The sequence below is a fragment of the Larus michahellis genome, chromosome 8 (genome assembly GCF_964199755.1).
Source record: "Larus michahellis chromosome 8, bLarMic1.1, whole genome shotgun sequence".
NCBI classification, from domain to species: domain Eukaryota; kingdom Metazoa; phylum Chordata; class Aves; order Charadriiformes; family Laridae; genus Larus; species Larus michahellis.
In genome coordinates, this window is record NC_133903.1 from 27,286,921 (window position 1) to 27,306,186 (window position 19,266).

General features: G+C 40.9%; 1 protein-coding gene across 5 annotated transcripts in view; it reads left to right on the forward strand.

The window, feature by feature from the left end:
* The window catches only part of BRINP3 (BMP/retinoic acid inducible neural specific 3), a 206,350-nt gene extending 188,792 nt beyond the window's left edge, over positions 1 to 17,558 (forward strand). For 4 of the 5 annotated variants that reach the window (XM_074597149.1, XM_074597148.1, XM_074597150.1 and 1 more), the window contains one exon: positions 13,069 to 17,556. In XM_074597149.1, the coding sequence (XP_074453250.1) occupies positions 13,069 to 14,185 (1,117 nt within the window). In that variant the 3' untranslated portion in view covers positions 14,186 to 17,556. Of the gene's footprint in view, positions 1 to 13,068 lie in introns of all 5 variants that reach the window. The other variant, XM_074597152.1, reaches the window with a different exon arrangement.
* Positions 17,559 to 19,266: the final 1,708 nt, after the last annotated feature.

Below are 19,266 nucleotides of genomic sequence, written 5' to 3' on the forward strand. Positions count from 1 at the left end.
CCCGGCCAACCCTCATTTATACCCTGAGCATGATGCCTGTGATATGGAATATCCCCCTGGCCAGCTTGTTGTGTCTGTGCTCCCTCTCAGCTTCTAGGGGAAGCTGAAGAAGTCCTTGACTAATATAAATGCTACCTAGCAACAACTAAAAGAATGTGCATTATCAACATTCCTCAACATTCTTCTCATACCACATCCAAAACACAGCAGAAAATTAACTCTATCCCAGCTGAAATGAGGACAATACTATAGTAGCATCTAGAGGCGACCAAATTTATAATACAACTATGCAAACAGTGGGAAAAAAATTAAGTTCATTAACAAAGGAAAAGAGCAACTGACTTGTCCATAGTCATGGTCATACAGAAAGACTGTGAAAGATCCAGGAACAGAATCCAAATTTTCTCTACCACCGTAAATTTTGCAGGAACAGAAAAAGATTTTTTTTTATTATTATTATTTCAGTTATTTCTGTCTAGGAATAAGGATGCCTAAAATAGGAATAGAGGTCCTGTTTCAAAACCAGTGGGAAAATAGGAAACTATAATGGTCTTGTATCCGTTTCACAGCTGTAATCATGGACTTGCCTTTCTGCTACGGGCTGTTAATGAGGCTCTGGTTATACCTGTAGGAACAAGGTTTAATTCCAGAAAGCCATACAATTTATGGCTGATTTTTCTGGCACTAAGTCTCTTTCCGTATCCAAATTTACATTTACGATTAAAACTTGGTATGCTCATCCACACGGGGTTTTGTTTTTTGGCCTTTTTTTTGCATTTTTGTATGGTTTAGAGCCACCCTCCCCTTTCACATGATATTTAATCATCCTACAAAATATTTGAAATCTTCCAGCTCAGAAATTGTCTGCAGTCACTGAACTTTCTATTTTACTCCTCTTTTGGATAAAATACTCCAAGAACATTGATCTGCTTCCTCCTATCCTAAATACAACATAAAAACATGGAATAATCTGTATACATTTTTTAATAGCGCTTGCGATCTGCTGCATTACATATGAAGACCTTTCAGTCAAGGCTACTTTTTATATTAATTTGAGAACTTCCATTGCAAACTAGAGCTGCTGGTGCATTTTGTTATTGTTGCAAATGTACTTTACAGCTACATCTTAGACTGTCTTTGAACCTGTGCAATTGGCCTCAGGATGTGAATTGACAAGGGAATCCGGCTGGTCTTAGTAGCCCCTACTGGCTCGCTTCCTCTGACAGATTAAGTATTCAAATTAGGTTTATGCCAGCATGTATACAAGCAACCTGATGAAGCCTTGTCCTCATAATTATACTACAGTTGCTTCACAGCAATATGTATTTTAAGATCCAAAGACGCTCCTATTTTTACACTTCTATCTTACATTTTTCAGTGGAAGATATTTTCATTTCAAAATCCCATTGAATTTTTCTCCTTTTTCTAAGCTCAAGTGTTCCTTCCCTTCAGGACATTCATTGTTACACCTACGTTATGGGCACAGAGAGAAGAGTTTCAAGGGGCCATTGCTCAAGCTATTTTAATGTGAACCTCTTTCAAAGCTAATAAATCCAGCTGGGAGGGAAAGGCTGGCAATAGTGCAAGGAAACTAGTGCAAGGAAAGGGAGAACTTTGTAGAGTGGAGTTGATGGTTGGACTCAATGATCCCAAGGGTCTTTTCCAACCTCAATGATTCTATGATTCTATGAAACAACCAGAGCAGTCCCCAACATCATTACAGACTGGGGGGAAAAGGAACCGGGAGCAGCCCTGCAGAGAAGGACTTGGAGGTGGCAAATTGGACATGAGCCGGCAATGCACGTGTGCAGCCCAGAAAGCCAACCGCATGCTGGGCTGCATCAAACGAAGCGTGGCCAGCAGGGCAAGGGAGGTGATGCTGCCCCTCTGCTCCACTCTGGTGAGACCCCACCTGCAGTGCTGCATCTGGCTCTGGGGCCCCCAGCATAAGACAGACACGGACCTGTTAGAGCCAGTCCAGAGGAGGGCCACAAAAGTGATCAGAGGGCTGGAACACCTCTGCTATGAAGAAGGGCCGGTGTTCAGCCTGGAGAACAGAAGGCACCTGGAAGACCTTATTGCATCCTTTCAATATATAAAGGGCGCTTATAAGAAAGGTGGAGGGAGACTTTTTAGCAAAGCCTGTAGTGACAGAACAATGTGCAATGGTTTTGAAGTGAAAGAGGGTAGGTTTAGACTGGACATAAGGAAGAATCTTTTTTTTAGGATGAGGGTGGTGAGACAGTGGAACAAGTTGCCTGGGAAAGGGGCTGCCCCATCATTGAATATGTTCAAGGTCAGGTTGGACTTGGCTTTGAGCAACCTGATCTAGTGGAAGGTGTCCCTGTTCATGGTGGGGTGGTTGGACCAGGTGATCTTTAAAGGTCCCTTCCCATCTAAACCATTTTATGATTGCTTATAGTTATGTATGTGGCATTATCTTATTTTACCTGTCTCTGCAGAAGTAGAGGGGTGGGGAGGGTCTGCTTTCAATTTGTCCACTTTTGTGATACTTCCCTGGTTTTTCTTCACATAAAAAACATTGATTATGTTATAGTAAGCTTGCTTGTTATTTTTCTAATGTCTTAAAGGGGCGTATTAATCTGACTATCACTGGAGCATCTAGATTAGCTTTTTATTTTTTTTTTTTATGATTACACATTAATATACATCTTGGAAAGGCCACATAAAATCCCACTGTATTGATAGATAATTTATGGCCCAAGATGAGTTTCACGCTCATCTAACACTACAAACACAAGTACACGCATACATAGACACACAACGGATGAGTGCCTTCGAGAGACATGCGTGGGGTTTTTTTGATTGGTTGTGTTTGTGGGGTTTTTTGTTTGTTTATTTCTCTCTGTGTGTGGCATATTTCTTCCCCCCGTACATGAAAACTCTTATTTTTCCTAACACCTCTGATCCTTTCATTCTGCTTTTGACACCATTAGTTAATTTGACTTTGTCCCTGCTGTGCTACGGCTCATTATTTAGTAAAAGCTCTCAAAGTCTGTCTCCGATTTAAACCTCTCTAAATAAATAGCTGGTGCTCCAAAGCACTTAGATTCCTATTTCAATATAGCACAATGGTCATTATGATTATAGCTGTATCAAAAAATTGTGGGTATGTTATCTTAATTTTATTTTTTTTTATAACCATTCTTTGGTGCGTGTGGCAGAAACATTTCATACTTGAAAAACTTTGCTATGAGAATTAAACGGGTGCAACATTAACATAGTTGAAGCCACAAATCTTTGTAAATAAATTCAGAACAGGCTAACTAGAAATATCCTCTGAAATATTAAATATTTTAATTTTGAAATATTGTTTAGTCTGGAATATCATGTAAATCATGGCAGTTTTGTTCTATGACGTGCGATAGGTTTATATCATTAAATATAGGGGCTTAAATCCTCTACTTCTCATAATACCAAGACTATCTGGAATTTAAAAGTGACGTGCATTATTGGTTTTAAAATCTAGAGTACCACCCTTAAGAAAGGGGGTTGGAGTGGGAAACAGCCGCAAAATGGTGACACAAGGGCTGGAGGATCTAAATGTGATTAATAGGGCAGAACAAGGTATTTACTTCTGTAAACCAACGCAAATTCAGTTCAGATTGTTATTAATCGCAGAAACATAATCCCAGAATCAACCTCCAAGTTCACGCAGTCCCTCTCCTGTAGCACAGCCACCATAAAGGAGTCTCACACCAAGCTGTATTTCTTTAGCTCCCCAATCCACTTCTGTACTGGAAACACAGAAGCAGCATTGCTGGAAACAATTTTTGCTCATGGAAATAACATTTCCATAAAAATTTCATAGCTAATTAATACCCTTTCTGTGTATGCTAGCTATGTGTATGCCAAAAGGATTTTAGCAAAGGCAACCTTCTAGGCAGAGGCTTTTCTTTCCTTCACGTACATTTAGAAATTTATCCTACTCCTAGTCGTCTTAACTTGTTTTCACCATGGGCCGTTTAGCTAGCCCAGCCCTTTAGATCAGCTGTCAAGTACCTGGCTCAGGTGGAGCCGGCTGTGAAATCATTAGATGTGAACTCACAACAGCTGCACCGCTCCTGTTTACCGGTTTTTGAGCAGGATTTGCAGCTGTCATTGAGCATCTCAGTGACATACCTGTAACATGAGCCATAGTAAAATAATTTCGGGCATGTTTATTTGAGCGGTGGTTATAGCACTGCTTTAATTTTGTGGGGCTGAATAAACCAAAACCATTCATTCTTCTAATCACTCGCTGGCCTTCCGGTGACTATACAGGGCTGTTTTACCCTGACTCCCCGAAGGAAAGTGCACTCACATGAAGACCGTTACCAAATTTAGTAGCAATTAATGTTCTCGTTACAAATCACAGCACAGAAACAAAGCACTTGGAGTCTTACTTGTGCTTCCCAAGAGGTGGTCCTACAAGATCAAGAGGAGGACATTTTAGAGATGCCTGTAAGTGCATTTGGTGTTGCTGTCTTACAGATTTATACTGGACTCAGCCTCCAAAGGAGGGAAATATAGGTGGTGGGTATTTTACTGCCTATATACTTCTTGTTAAATTGTCGTCAATTTTTTACTTAGCATCTGCCTCACTGAGTACTCATCATCTGCTACTGAGCCATCTGATGTACAACAGATGTTAAGCACTTAGTGAGGCAGAGAAGGAGGTAAAAGTGTCATATCATGATTAAATACTCGCTACAGCTATTATATAGGGTGACCATACTGCTTTGTTCTTACATTTAATGTTACAGTGTATTGAACAAGAGTAAGCACACGTTTTGGAGTAAACTTGCAACTGCTATTGTTCAAATAAATTAATGAATTTTTTTTTTAAATTAAAGCTATTTCATAGCAAAAAAAAATAATTTTAAAATATGTTAAATACACTTAAGAATTCGAGAGCATTTCATAAAGAGGTAATGCAGTGCAACTTTACATAGAAGTGGTTCACCTACCGAAACACTTTAAATTTATATTTCTTATTAAGACAATTCTTGTCAAAAACTTGGCTGATGTTATCTGATACATTGACTTCCATAGGATTATCCTATTTCTTATCATGCTTGTGTAAATGTGAGATTATAGGGCAGGCTTTCTTCACCCTGGAAGTATTCTAGCTGAAATCATGGTAGTCCTTTGCAACAAAGACTCTCGTCATCCAGCAACAACAGCCTGATCTTGTAGTACAGTAGGAAAAGGTTTGAATGTAAGAAGGTGGAGCTGCAGCTTATTAAACCATAATTAATTAATTATCTGTTTCCCAGTAAATTTTAAGAATTGAGAAAATTTGTGGAATATTGTCATACACTGTATAATATTGTCATACATTGTATATTAATAGAATCACAGAATGGTTCAGGCTGGAAGGGACCTTAAAGACCATCCAGTTCCACCCCCCTCCCCTGGGCAGGGACACCTCCCACCAGACCAGGCTGCTCCAAGCCCCATCCAGCCTGGCCTTGAACACCTCCAGGGATGGGGCAGCCACAGCTTCCCTGGGCAACCTGTCCCAGTGCCTCACCACCCTCACAGGGAAGAATTTCTTCCTGATATCCAATCTAAATCTACCCTCCTTCAGTTTGAAACCGTTACCCCTTGTCCTATCACTATATGCCCTTGTAAAAATTCCCTCTCCAGCCTTTTTTTTAGGCCCCCTGCAGATACTGGAAAGCCACTATAAGGTCTCCCTGGAGCTTTCTCTTCTCCAGGCTGAACAACCCCAACTCTCTCAGCCTGTCCTCACAGCAGAGGGGCTCCAGCCCTCTGAGCATCTTCATGGCCTCCTCTGGACCTGTTCCAACAGGTCCGCGTCCTTCTTGTGTTGAGGACTCCAAATCTGGGACATGTTCATCCACACAAGAGATGTGGTTCATGTGACTAGAATCTCTTTGCAGTCAAAGGTGAGACTGAAACCTCAGGATAGTGGAGAGCCAGTTTAGGGGCCTTCATTTAAGGGGAGGAGGATGTGCTTTGTGAGGGTTGTGTGGCTCAGTGTTCCACTCTGCGTAAGGCAGAGCAGAGGCTTGGTGGTCTATTGCCTATAAAGACAACAGGTATTCAACTAACAGGATGTTCAATAATATTTATGTTTTTATAGAAATTCCATCCTGGACTCGGCACTTCTTTTGTAACATTGTGGTACTTTTAAAGGTTGATTTCAATGACTCAATATTAATAAACAAAAGAAGACATAAAAAAAATCTAAAGAATTTAGTGGAGCTCTAATTCATTATATAATTTGATAAGAAGTATCCTATACTTATCAAGTATCTTATTTCATTAAATTAAATATTACTTTATTTCTAAGGTAAAGTTGTGATTTCAAGTGTATGATACACCAAAAATAGTCTTTGAGTAGAGCTTATCACGTAATCTTGCGTGATGGTGAAGGCAGAGATATTTCAGGCAGGCCGTTTTGATTTGAAGCACACTGAAGTAAATAGGAAGACTCTTGGTGGTTTCACCAGGTTTGGAAGTCAAAAGTTCTGTATCTCAGTGTTTGGAAAACTAACACATAGGGTCAGTAAATAGAATTTTCCAAATCAAATAATAATGTTTGCAGTGTCATGAAAAGAATAATTGGGGAGCTTTTTCAACCCTCCCTCAGAAGCTAATTGTCTTAATTTATTTATCAGCTTCTATAAACAAGAAGCACCTGCTCAAGATAAGCAGCCTTTGTCACTAGTGCCCATTAAAACAATGAGAATATAAATGATTAAATAAAACTGATTAAAGGTAAGAGAACACTGGGAATGTGTACAGAACAATGTGGTGAGGAGTGAAGTACCAAGAATTTATTACGCCTGCAGAAGAATAAAAGTATACTAAATTTTGAGCAAAGCCTCTTACTAACTTCAATCTGGACTCGAGGAGCCTAAAGTCAGAGATTCAGATTCTGTCCCTATCAAAGGAAGCAGGAGTTTTTCCTTGTGACTTCTGTAGACTTCACATACCAACTCAATTTTGAAAAAAATGAAATAGTGGGAAAATACAATGAAGTCCTACGAAAGAGTTAATAAGCATTTTTCTTTCTGGCATCAGACTAAGGGGTAGATCTTGAATATGTCAAATGGTGAATAATGAAAGAAAGGAATTAGGAATGGCACACTCAAGTTTGCACAGAGCACGTAGACAACCAAGCACTAGTTCAGCCATCTAACTTAGAAAATTAAAGAATAATTAGTCCTAATATAGTAGAAAAAGGAAATCTAATGGATAGTGCCAAGCAATAAATGACGCTACCTGAATCTTATGTGAAGAAAATCATTACCTGGAAGAAAAGTGAGATTTTGTTTGTCTCACGCTAAGCTCACTGAGCTTCAAAAAAATGTTCCTACACTCTGATAATTTTGCCATTGTTTCCAGACAATGGCAAAGAGAAAAAACTGTATCCCTTTAAAATCAAAAAAGCTATTTGACAGATGTTTTGATTTTCCATGAACAGTTTTTCATTTTAATGATGTGTTCAGAAGTACATGGCATAATACAGGAGTAATTACTGAATTGGAATGTCAGTCATTTGTGTGAAGTTTTCTGTCAACCTGTGGCTGAGGTCCTTGTGGAGGATATTATACAGCTCGGTGGTCTTGATCGGTCTAGGCTGGTCTTGTATAATGAGCTCGGGAAAAGTAGCAAAATCTTGGATGGCTTTCAAGTCAGCCTCCTGCTGTGCCTGCTCAACTTTACGCGCATCCAAATGAACTACTGTGCTCTAAGGACATGGTTCTTGAAGACCAACCACGGGACCTGGGCTGTTTTACCCTTTAGGGCAGCCTCAGTTGGTACCCAACCAACTAATTCTCTGATCGAGATAAAGGCTACTCTCCTGAAGACCACGATAACTATTCTGTTACTTGCCTCCCTCACTTCCTTTGGGATTTTTGGTTTGACCATCCTGCAGTCAGTGCAGCCAAGGCTGCCATCAGCTTTCACATCCTCAACCAGTTCTTTTCTATTTATGAGTAGCTCCAGCAGACCATCTTCCCTATTCAGCTCCTTCAACACCTGCAAAAAAAATTATCCTTGGTGCATTTCGTTACTCTCCTAGATTGTTTGTGTCCTGTCATGTTGCCCCGCCACCCACATCACTGCTGGGATGGTTGAAGTCCCCCGTGAAGGTCAGGAACTGTGGTCACGTTGCTTCCTCTGGGTGGTTAAGGAAGGCTCTCCTCTCATCCCAGCCCTTAAGATCCTGGCCAGTTCATTGTTCATTCAGTAGTTTTAGTTCAAAGTGCTCCTTTGTGTGGAGTGCAGCTATCCCCCCCGCCCGTCTGTTCTCACTGAAGGATCTCTGTTCATCCATCACAAGCACCCCGGGCTAATCCCACCACATCGCTCTGATCCCAGTGAAGTCATAGCATTGCAACTGCGTCCATGTCTTCTGCCTGTTTACCACACTGTTTGCATCCATGTCTAGGCACTTGAGATGCATCCCTAGTTGTACCACTTTCTGGTGGGAGTCTTTTTCCCGGATGCTTTTTCCCTAGTCCCAAGCTAACATTGCTTGAAGCCCTTCTCACAGGGTCCACAAGTCTGTTGCCTGAGATGTCACCCGTTATTTTCTGTTAGATCCTGCGTCTCCCCAGCTGCCATCCGTCCTCAAAGAGGATCCAGGGCTGTGAAAGGCCAAGCCCTGCCTATCTGAGCGCAGCAGCTGTTCAGCCAGGTGGGGACCTGCAGGAGGCATCTGCTTCTAACCAAGCCTTTCCCCTTAACTGCGGAGTCCAGAGTTTTAAATGATCTTCTATTTCTAGGAGAAAAAGTAAGCTTTCAGAATGACATTCCAATGCGAATTTATCTAATTAAGGATGAGTGGCTTAAATAAAATAAGTATTGCTGACATTTTATGTACTTTCACTTAATTAACTTAATTTACTTGAGTGGAAGCAATAAATTTACAAAGAGTAACAGTACTCCTTAATGACAACTTTGAAAAAAAAAAAAAAGCGGTTTGAGTAAGGCAGATGACTTTATTTTTTAAAAAAGAATTTATGTTTGTAAACATCAAAGATAAAATCAAAGACAAACAAGTATAAGTAGAATTTCTTGAAATCTCTCTGGTTAAAATCAGGTTTAAAAAAATCAAAATAAGGTAAAAAGTACTAGAAGGTTATTGTTTTGAACTTTATTTGGAATAAGGAGAAAACCTCCTTCCCTCTAAAGTTCTTTGTCTCCTTGCAACCACTAATGATCAAAAAAATAGTTGTTTTAATAAGCTAAATTCTAAGTTATAAACTGATAACTAAGTTTTAGAAAGTAAACTTACTTAATTGTGTAGCTATGTAATTTCATGAAGACTTTTAGACTGCTTCTTCTATCCCTTAACAAAAAAAGAAGGAAGGTAGGCTCATTAAAAATAAAAAGAACAAAAAAGTGACACTAAAGATTTTGTTTCTCATAATAACGGAAACATCAGATTATCTCACTAATGAGGAAGAAAATAAATGTTTTAATGACTGTGTGGCTGGAGAAGTGAGTAACCCAAACCCTTGCCAGTAAATTAATTTTAATTTATTCCAACAATAGAAAATTCTCCTCTTCCTCACCAGGTCTCCCTCTTCCCATCACCTTTGTGGACCAAGAGAATTCCTTCCTGCTTTCCCAGTTCCCTTCTCTTCATCAATCTGCAGTAAGGCCACAGTCTTCCTTCCTTTGCCTGGTGCCCCCTGCGCTCCAGATACTTGTCCTGTCTAACCACGCTCAGGTGTATCCACACGAGGAGTAATCCCCTTCTTTTTCCAAATATTCTTCTATATGAAAAAATTAACGCACAGAATATTCTTTGACTTATTTCAATGCTAAATAATAAGCGGAATAGTAAGTAGTAATACAATATATAAACCCCTCATAATCCTATCCACTAGAGCCAAGAAGAAGAAAGGGTAGATGAAACATAACAGGGATCATCTTCAAGCTGCAAATTATCTCCCTTGCCTTAGGAGGTGGGTTGACCAAGCCTGGCTGCCAGCGGTCCACCCACCCAGCCGCTCGCTCTCTCACCTTCTTCGGCGGGAGGGGAGCAGGAAATAAGATAAAAAGCTTGTGGGTCAAGATAGGAACAGCTGGCTGGAACCAGCTGTGCCTGGTGTGTGACAGCCCCTGGCCCCTTCTCACAGAGGGTACTCCTGTGGCCACCACCCCCACTGTCAAAACCTTGCCAGTGACACCCAATACACATCAATAAAGCGATGTTCTAAAATTCACTCATTAAAATCCTTAACCTCCAAGCCATACAGGAATTTCTTATCCATACCAGCACAAAGCCAAATTCAGGCTACTAATCTCTGCTGGAACACTAATGTAGTTGTGTGGGTGTCTCTGACTTTGGAGCTCAGGCACAGCTAGCTTTCTTCTGACTAAAACGTATCATGCAAAACGTACCATTAGATGCTACAAACTACATAGCACAGTTGATCGTTTTGTGTGAGTGAGGCAAGCAGATTTAATCTCTAGGGTTGACATTGTGATAGATGGAAAACCTTTACGGTAAGTCTTCAAATGGTTATCCTCTACTGAGAAGAATTCAAAACCACAGCTGTAAGCTCAGCGGCCATCTAAGCACGATGAGGTGTTCTGGAAATGTACTAATATATAACAAAACTTTTCAAAGTCATGGACTTCTGTTAGCAAGAGAAGTGGAAGAGGGTGCTAAAATTCGCATTTAAAAACTTGATCAATATCAGCTGTTGAATGCACTTAAACTTGATACTGTAGTCGTGTGGTACCAGCTGGTAGTAACAGTACAAGCAGAAAAATTGGAGATTAAAAAGCAAATGACTTATTCTTGTAATCTGCCCAGTTATCTGTCAAGGTAACAACGTTATAGAGACTATTGTGAAGCAAATGGTGTAACCCAAAGATTTAAAGGAAAGGAAAACCCCCAGACTTCTATATCTTATGTCCAGCAGCTTTTGAAACTCGGCATCAGCTCTTATGTAGCGCAGAGAGCCATAAAGAGTTAGGGAAAAGCTGTAAGGAGGGACCTTTGAAATGTTCGTTTCACTCCTTTGGACAAGGATGGCCCGTGTTTTGGTCGCTGTGATGTATCGTGGGGCGGGCAGCGGTGGGACAGCCCATGTGATACCCAGCCTGGGGACCGGGGTCCAAGCACACCTGAACTGCCAGTGCTGTGCGCTGCCGGGGCAAGCCCAGAAGGTAGAGATTGCTGTCAGAACAACCCGGAAAAAGTACACAGGAACTTCCACCTGGGAGAGCCACAGCTTTAATGTTCTACTCATTTTTGGAGTGTCCTGGTTCCGGTGGGGATAGGGTTAATTTTTCCTGGTATTCCATGCCATGTGAGCCACGCCCACCCTGAGCTGCCGGGGGAGGGGGCAGGAAGTTGCTGCTTAAAAGCGGGCTGGGGTGTCCCGGGTCCGGCCGGCGAGCGGCGGGGAGCGGCGGTTCCGTAATCGCGTTTGTATATTCCCCTGTCCGTGTTGTTGTTGTTGTTTGCCTGTTCCCTTTGCTGTTCTGTTAAACTGCCTTTGTCCCAACCCAAGAGTCTTGCCTTTTCTTACGATCCTTCCTGTATTAGGAAGGCACGTGCGAGCGGCACGTGGTTCTTTGTTGCCATCTGAGGCTAAACCACGACATGGAGTCACTTTTATATTGTGAGGTTGGCCTTGCTCGTAGAACAGACATTACAATTTTTAACCAGGAAATGAAGGAATAAATTTGCCAAACTGTTTTTGCTTAATGCTGACTTTCAAAGCACAAAGAAGAATGGTGCTTAGCTATTCATGTCATGGGAGTTGTTATATCTACTTGCGCTTCTAGAAAATACTAACAGACTATAGATATATAAAAAAAACCAAGCCCAAACAACCAAGATTCCCACCCTCAACCAATAAGAGTCACCAGAGTATGCAATGATGTGATTTTACTGATTTTTATTTTCATGTTTCTAAAGAATCAGCTTTGAGATGCCATAGATTTTTAGTTTTAGCATTTATTTTATAGCCAGGAAAAAAACCAACAACAACAAAAAGATTACTGAACTATTCAACGCTTGAGACAAATTCAGATGAGACTTAAAAAGTCAGCAATAAATAAGGCTTTTGCATTCATTTTCTCTTTGAAAGAATGCAGTGAAAAGGGGAGAAACCTTACAGCCATCGTCATTCATGTGGCAACAATAAATCTGACTCTGCAGCAGCCCAAATAAGTTCTTTAAACTGCACATTGCTAGGATTAATAAGAACTGAAAAATGCAGACAAAGAAAGAAGATAATTTTTCTTTTGACTATTTCCATGTAACTCTGTTGTTCCCATTGTCTTTGTTCCAGCGACTGTGCCTCATCAGCCTGAGCTCTTTCAGTGTCTGTTTTCCCAGTGTGATGTAGGACATTAACTGTTGCCTCTAGTGAAACCAAAATGAGATGACATGAAGAACATTAAAGTGTTCTTTTAATTCCATCCCCAAAGATGAAAAGTAAACACAGCATGCTCGTGCGTGGCTTCCTGTAGGGATGTGGTTGTGCTGGAAGTCGTTTGAAGAATTAAGACCGAATCAATTTTAGTGGGGTGTGGGGTCCTATTTGCTCTTCCAGGAGAGCGCTTTGGATCATTGTCTGTAAACTGAAGCAGCTCCAAGCAGTAACAAGAAAGCTTGCGAATTTACAGAAATCTTCATAATGAAATAGAGAGATTGTACAGTTTCACACGCTTAGATACATACAAAACACCTCCCTGATCAAATAGTATGAGGAAAAATTATCTCAGCTGCATGGGATTTCAAAATCTTAATCTGAAGACAGTTACAGAAAAGTGGCTCTTTGGCAGGCTTCTTTGACAGAGAAAGCAAATACACGAACCAAATGTTTCTGTTGTGTCTGTGCATTTATAAGGAAACTTTTCTTTTGTGATGTTGCATTATTAAAAGGCAATTTATACACATATTTATCTGACAGCAGATGCTGTCATCCGACTTTAGTGCCTTAATCTTCAACTAAAAACAGATTTCCTTTTCTTTCTCCAGTGAAAAACAACAAGGTTGTATTTATTGTGTGCAGGTCTCTCTCTGTGTTAAAATAAGTTGTTTTAACGTTGCAGATCCTCCAACTATTGGCTCAACCGCATCCAGTCCTTTCTCTACTGCAATGAAAATGGCCTCCTGGGAAGCTTTTCGGAAGAGACTCACACGTGCACCTGCCCTAATGACCAGGTTGCCTGCCATGGGTTCCTCCCCTGCACGGTCGGAGACGGCTCCGCGTGCTTGAGCTGTGCTCCTGACAACCGCACGCGCTGCGGGAGCTGCAATGCTGGCTACATGCTGAGCCAGGGGCTCTGCAAGCCCGAAGTGGCGGAATCAACAGAGCACTACATCGGGTTCGAGACTGACCTTCAGGACCTGGAAATGAAGTATTTATTGCAGAAGACAGACCGGAGAATTGAGGTCCATGCCATTTTCATCAGCAATGACATGCGCCTCAACAGCTGGTTTGACCCTTCTTGGCGCAAACGGATGCTCCTTACTCTTAAGAGTAACAAGTACAAGTCCAGCCTGGTCCATATGATACTGGGCCTTTCCCTTCAAATTTGCCTAACGAAAAACAGCACCTTAGAGCCCGTTCTTGCTGTTTACGTCAACCCTTTTGGGGGCAGCCACTCCGAGAGCTGGTTTATGCCTGTGAATGAAAATAATTTCCCAGACTGGGAGCGGACTAAACTGGACTTACCCCTTCAGTGTTATAACTGGACCCTGACACTGGGCAACAAGTGGAAGACATTTTTTGAAACTGTGCACATCTATTTGAGGAGTCGAATAAAGTCAAACGGTCTGAATGGCAACGAGAGCATCTACTATGAGCCCCTGGAATTTATTGATCCCTCAAGAAATCTGGGCTACATGAAAATCAATAACATCCAAGTGTTTGGCTACAGCATGCACTTTGACCCAGAAGCAATTCGAGACTTGATTTTGCAGCTGGACTACCCCTATACTCAGGGATCACAGGACTCGGCACTTTTGCAGTTGTTAGAGATCCGGGATCGTGTAAATAAACTCTCTCCACCTGGTCAACGTCGTCTAGACCTCTTCTCTTGCTTGCTCCGTCATAGACTCAAGCTGTCTACCAGTGAAGTGGTGAGGATCCAATCTGCTTTGCAGGCCTTTAATGCCAAATTGCCAAACACAGTGGATTATGACACAACCAAATTATGTAGTTAACCATAAATGTGAAGCACAACACAAAACTTTGAAGGAGTTTTTACAGTGCTCTTGTGGAACAGTTTATGTTTGGAAGAGTAAATTTAAATTGTCTTTTCAATATCTGTCTTATATCAGTCAATACTGTTGGATGGCAATTTACACACATGAACTTGCTGACAATGAATATATTATACCTGCGGTTTTGGTTTATGAATGAAATAAATACTGACACCAGTCTAGAAGACATTCTACTTTTTACAATAAATTTCATTTGTAATTTTATATGTTCTGTGGCAATGCTTTTGTGCATTACATCCTCTAGAGGGAACATAGAAGGATACCAATAAAATTTTGTAGCTGAACAGTTATTAAAAAGAAATGCTGTGGGATTCTTTTTTTTTTTTTTCCACAAAAGTAGTAACTTTGATACACTTTTGTGTGTGGTGAACACAGGAGCTGTAGGTAGAGAGAAGAGAGGGACTCAAGATTTTAACAGAAACTGCAGAGAAGTCAAAGCCATAGCCATAGTGCCAACTGTCGTGATGCTTTACTGGCTACACCTGAGACTTCCCTAAGGTGCGCCCTTTTTCAAGGTGCTCAACGTGACATCCAGGCTGCAGCGCAGTGAGTGGGTCAGGGTGGAGAGGAGGCAGGAGGTCGGTGTTGCGAGGGGCACGGTGACCAAAGGTTGCCTTAGCTCAAGAGCAGACAGGTGAGAGACTGTCTTTGCGACTGATATTACTCACCTTACAAAAGAAACAACCTTCTCCAGCCAAAGCACGTTTTGAAAGTCTCTATAATCCATTATTCGCATATTTATAGAATTAAGCACGTATATACATTACCTCCTCCAAAATACACACATTATAATAATTATCTATAATTATCTGTTTTGAACTATTTACCTAAATACCATCCATGCGGATTAGATTCAAATTCATTAAAAACATTTTCCTGACAATGCAACTGTTTAGTATGTGGATATTATTTTCACTGGTACAGATAATATCCTTTCAGCGCAAGATGTTGCAGTTTTAAAAAAACATACCCTTATACAGATACATGACAGCTATTGAAATCTAGTTTGTAAAGCTGAAGGTGCAATAAATATGTCATTTATCAATTAATGAAATTAATTAAATGTGCACAACTGTGGATCAGAATTTGGTTCTTTGGTATCGTACACGTTCCAGCAGAAAAAATACACTTAAGACAGCAGAACTTTGGACTCTCGGGAAGGTTTTGGTGCCTGTTGCAAGAGAGAGTACAAACGGCTGGGCTGCCGGAAGGAAGCTGTAAGGAAATACAGATAAAACGCAGGAAATTGTGGCAAAGTCTTTTAGTAGCACCTCGTTACATTAAGTCTGACTCTGTGCCATTGATGTAAAAGCAAACTTGTTCTTTTACAATGGGAAAGAATTACATATAAAACTACCATTCTAAGGGCAAGCACAGAAAGAATAAAAGCCATATTTAATTCATGTACAATTTTAATTCAAGTAGACTTCAATTAATTTCAGTTACATTCAATTTTATTAATTTCAATGTAGTTATATCACAATTTAATTCTGAATTGTAGCCTAATCTGAATTTAAGGTCCACTGCTTACTTTTCTAGCTAGACCACAGCAGCACCAGAAATGCAATGCTTCATCAATATATGTAAGCAAAACAAAATGCAAGGCAAGAAACGCTTCAAAAAGCCTAATGACAAAGACAATCTTCTTTTCTTTAGTGATTCCTGTCTCTCCTGATTTCACCAAATATTTATAAGGATTACTATTTCGCCACCACACATTCAGATAATTCCTCAGACCTTCTATACTAGGAAGCCCCCTAGAACTAAAATTAGCATTTTTTCTCTTGTAACCAACCTCTAGATGAATTCCTGTTTGGTTTCTCCTCACAGCTTACTTTTGCTGATAGATCACGTATCTTCTATGTGTCAAAATTTCGGCTTGCTCTTGCATTGGTAAGACCTTCTCAGGTACGATTCCCACTACTCCCGTTTTCATCTCCAAGTCTTTCCTTTGGTATGTCCTTGGCAACTATAATAAACTGTAGAATTAGATAGTTTGATTTGACTAGTCAGGACCTTGTGCAGTCTTTTTAAATAAACAAAAGACTATGCTGTTATAAAATGAACAAAAATCAAAAAAATCCTCTTCTGTCCGTAGAAAGTAAAACTTACAATAGAAACGTGGGGTAATGATAAATAAAGCAATTGCTTAAGTGATCTCTTCACTAGGGAAAAATATGAATATGTCGTGGTAAACGACCTGAGTCGTCTTTCCCCTTCTCTCATGCTCCTTCTTAAAATAGTTCCTCAATGACTGTTTTTTCTTTCTGTTTTTTTCTGGGGGGTTGGTTTGTTTTGTTTTTTTTTAAAACGCCTTTCTCTACCAAGATGTAAAGTTCTTCGCTATGCCCAAATACACAATAGGATGTACAAATAAGAAGCCCAAAGAGGCTTCAGTCAGGCGTCATTTAATTATTATACATCACATTAAGTGTATTTGACTGGACCAGTGGAAACCCCCTGTCATTACTGTATCTTTGTGCCAAATTAAAAGTCTGATACAACTTTCTTAGCCTACTAGTCATGGACTAGTTTGGGATTTTGGAAGCTGTGGGATCTCGGAATAGTGAAGGTTTCTAGTTTACCATAAAGATAATCATTAGAGATTCCATAAAGATAATCATTAAAGGAAAAAAGAAAAAGCCAATAATGAAAAGAAAACATCACAGGATTTATCTGGTTCTCAAGTTAGAAACAGGCATCACCAGTATTTCTCTTTTTCCTGGTTGAAATCTTTCTATGCTCTCAAAAAGAACGTCATGTTGTGTTTAAAAAAAAAAAAAAAAAAAAAAAAAAAAGAAGCCTGGATAAGTCAAAACAGTCAAGGATGTGATCCATAAGATCCATAAGAAAATTTTGTAATAAGATATGAACACTTATGGGGAACAAGAACTGTGGCTACATGTATGCCTGCTCATTTCCAGCTGGACATCCTATTTCTCCTACTTAGATTCTGACACTGGGGTTTTTCGCTACCCGTTTTGCTTTGCATTCACCAATGCTGTTACTACCTGCCGTTATAAACTGAAAAGAACACCCAAGGAAATTATAGTAATAATAACTGTACCACGACAACTATGACAACCTAAACCAGTATTCAGAACAAACTTTAGTGACTACAGTTCTAATAACCAGGTAGCTATTAATTATAACATAGTAACCTTCCTGCTTAAGTGAAGGCAACTCTTACCTGATAGGAAACTCTTAGGGCACTGGTTTCCAAGCAAACACAATCCAGGTCATGTCTAGAAGTTGTATTGCAGGGACAAACTGTAATAAGGATGCGCTGCCTTAGCACTGCCTAGGAACCAGCATTAAGTTTGCCACAGTGATCTAAACCTCTGGGTGACACATTTCAGAATACAGACGCTGAATTGAATCACGTTTAAAACATCATGAAGATGAGTAAATTTTCATTTCTCTCATTTCTTACTGAAAAGAGACAGGCAGAACAAAGGTGTGTTCAAATTCTAGTGCCTGAAGATGGGAGAGGTGTAGTTGCATTTCAGGGTGTTTCTGTCTTCGCCACAGAACAGTTACACCTGCACAAATACTTGGAGAAAGAGCCTTTGTTTCCAAAATTATACATATGCTGACTGCATTTATTGTCAAAGCGCTTAGTCAGCAGATACTTCACATCGGTAAAGAGGCAAACGCCAAGAGAAGCCAGTTTTTCCCAAGCTGAATAAGCAGCCAGGCAGCCTGAGCCGGAGAGAAGACAGAGACATGACGGATCGCGCTACAATCATCAGAAGGTCATTTGCTTGAAAACACAGCAGATATTCCAGGTACAACCAAAACGTAGCAGCACACCAAGGAAGAAAAGTGATCAACCCCCACATCGTGACTCTTCTGAGCTACGTCTGAACTTTGCGGGGCCACAGAGCTTCAACAGCAAACAGGGGCATGTGATATGGGAAAGGGTCAGCCCTTTACAATCCAGCACCAATTGTTTCTTTGACAGAATCTGAGCTGCAGCTCGCGCTAACACAGTCATCCTTATGCAGGGGAGCACGCTTCAGGTGGTGCAACAGGAGCTCCTGCCGAGATAGCCAGAGTGCAAGCGGGTAGCCAGGAAAAAAGCAGAGAGAGGGAAGGAACCGGGATCTCATTTTGCTAGGCTTTCAGGCAGGTGGAAGAGAGCCCCTGTGTCCCGCTGTAGTTAAACCAAGAGACCGAGATCACCCTGGGTGTCACAGGAGTTTGGTAACAAGAAAAGTCATGGCTCCTTTTTTGTGAGAATTAGTGACGTGCGAGACCCTGACGCCGCAGCTAGTGCGGTGTTACTGCTGCCATGCACAGTCGATTGAGACTCGCAGCACAGGTAGTTCCTAGGGCTGCGGGACTGACTTTGGGTCTATTCGCTCAGCTTCATATTCTAAGCAAGAAATGGATTCTAGATGTGGCGTAGTAACCTAGTGTTCTTCTGCGTGCAGGTATCACGAAACAACCTGTAACGCTGGGGCACAGTCTGTATAACGTCAGCTTATCCGCACGGCAGAGGAGCGTATGGCGTTCTGAGACGTTCTAGGCTCACAAATTTGGCAGAGTGGCCACACCAGACTACGCTGCTTCAGGAGCAGGGTGCATGGAGGAGCAGGATTAACAATTCCTTTCTCTCCTCGCTAAACCGACATTAAGGTGTGAATTATGAACAAGGAAAGAGTATTACCTCCCAGAAATGGTGCACGTTTTTCCTTCCCTACACATTATTTCTGGGATGGTAACGCGCATCTAAAACTCTTGTCAACTCAAATATTGCTCTTTATTTTATGGTACGTTTTAGCCTAACAAGTGCGTATATGACAGGAAATACAGCGAGGTGACAACGCTAGTAACAGTAGCTGCTGTGGGGTTGTTTGCTCCCTGCACCAGTTCCTGTATGTCTGCCTACCATCTCGTTCCCAGCATACGGCAAACAGAAGAGGGTAAAACCCCCCGGGAGGCAGAGACGGTTTTGCTCTGAAAACAATAGTCCCCTGAGAGGGCCTAATCCGGAGCGTGACCACCTTTCAAACACA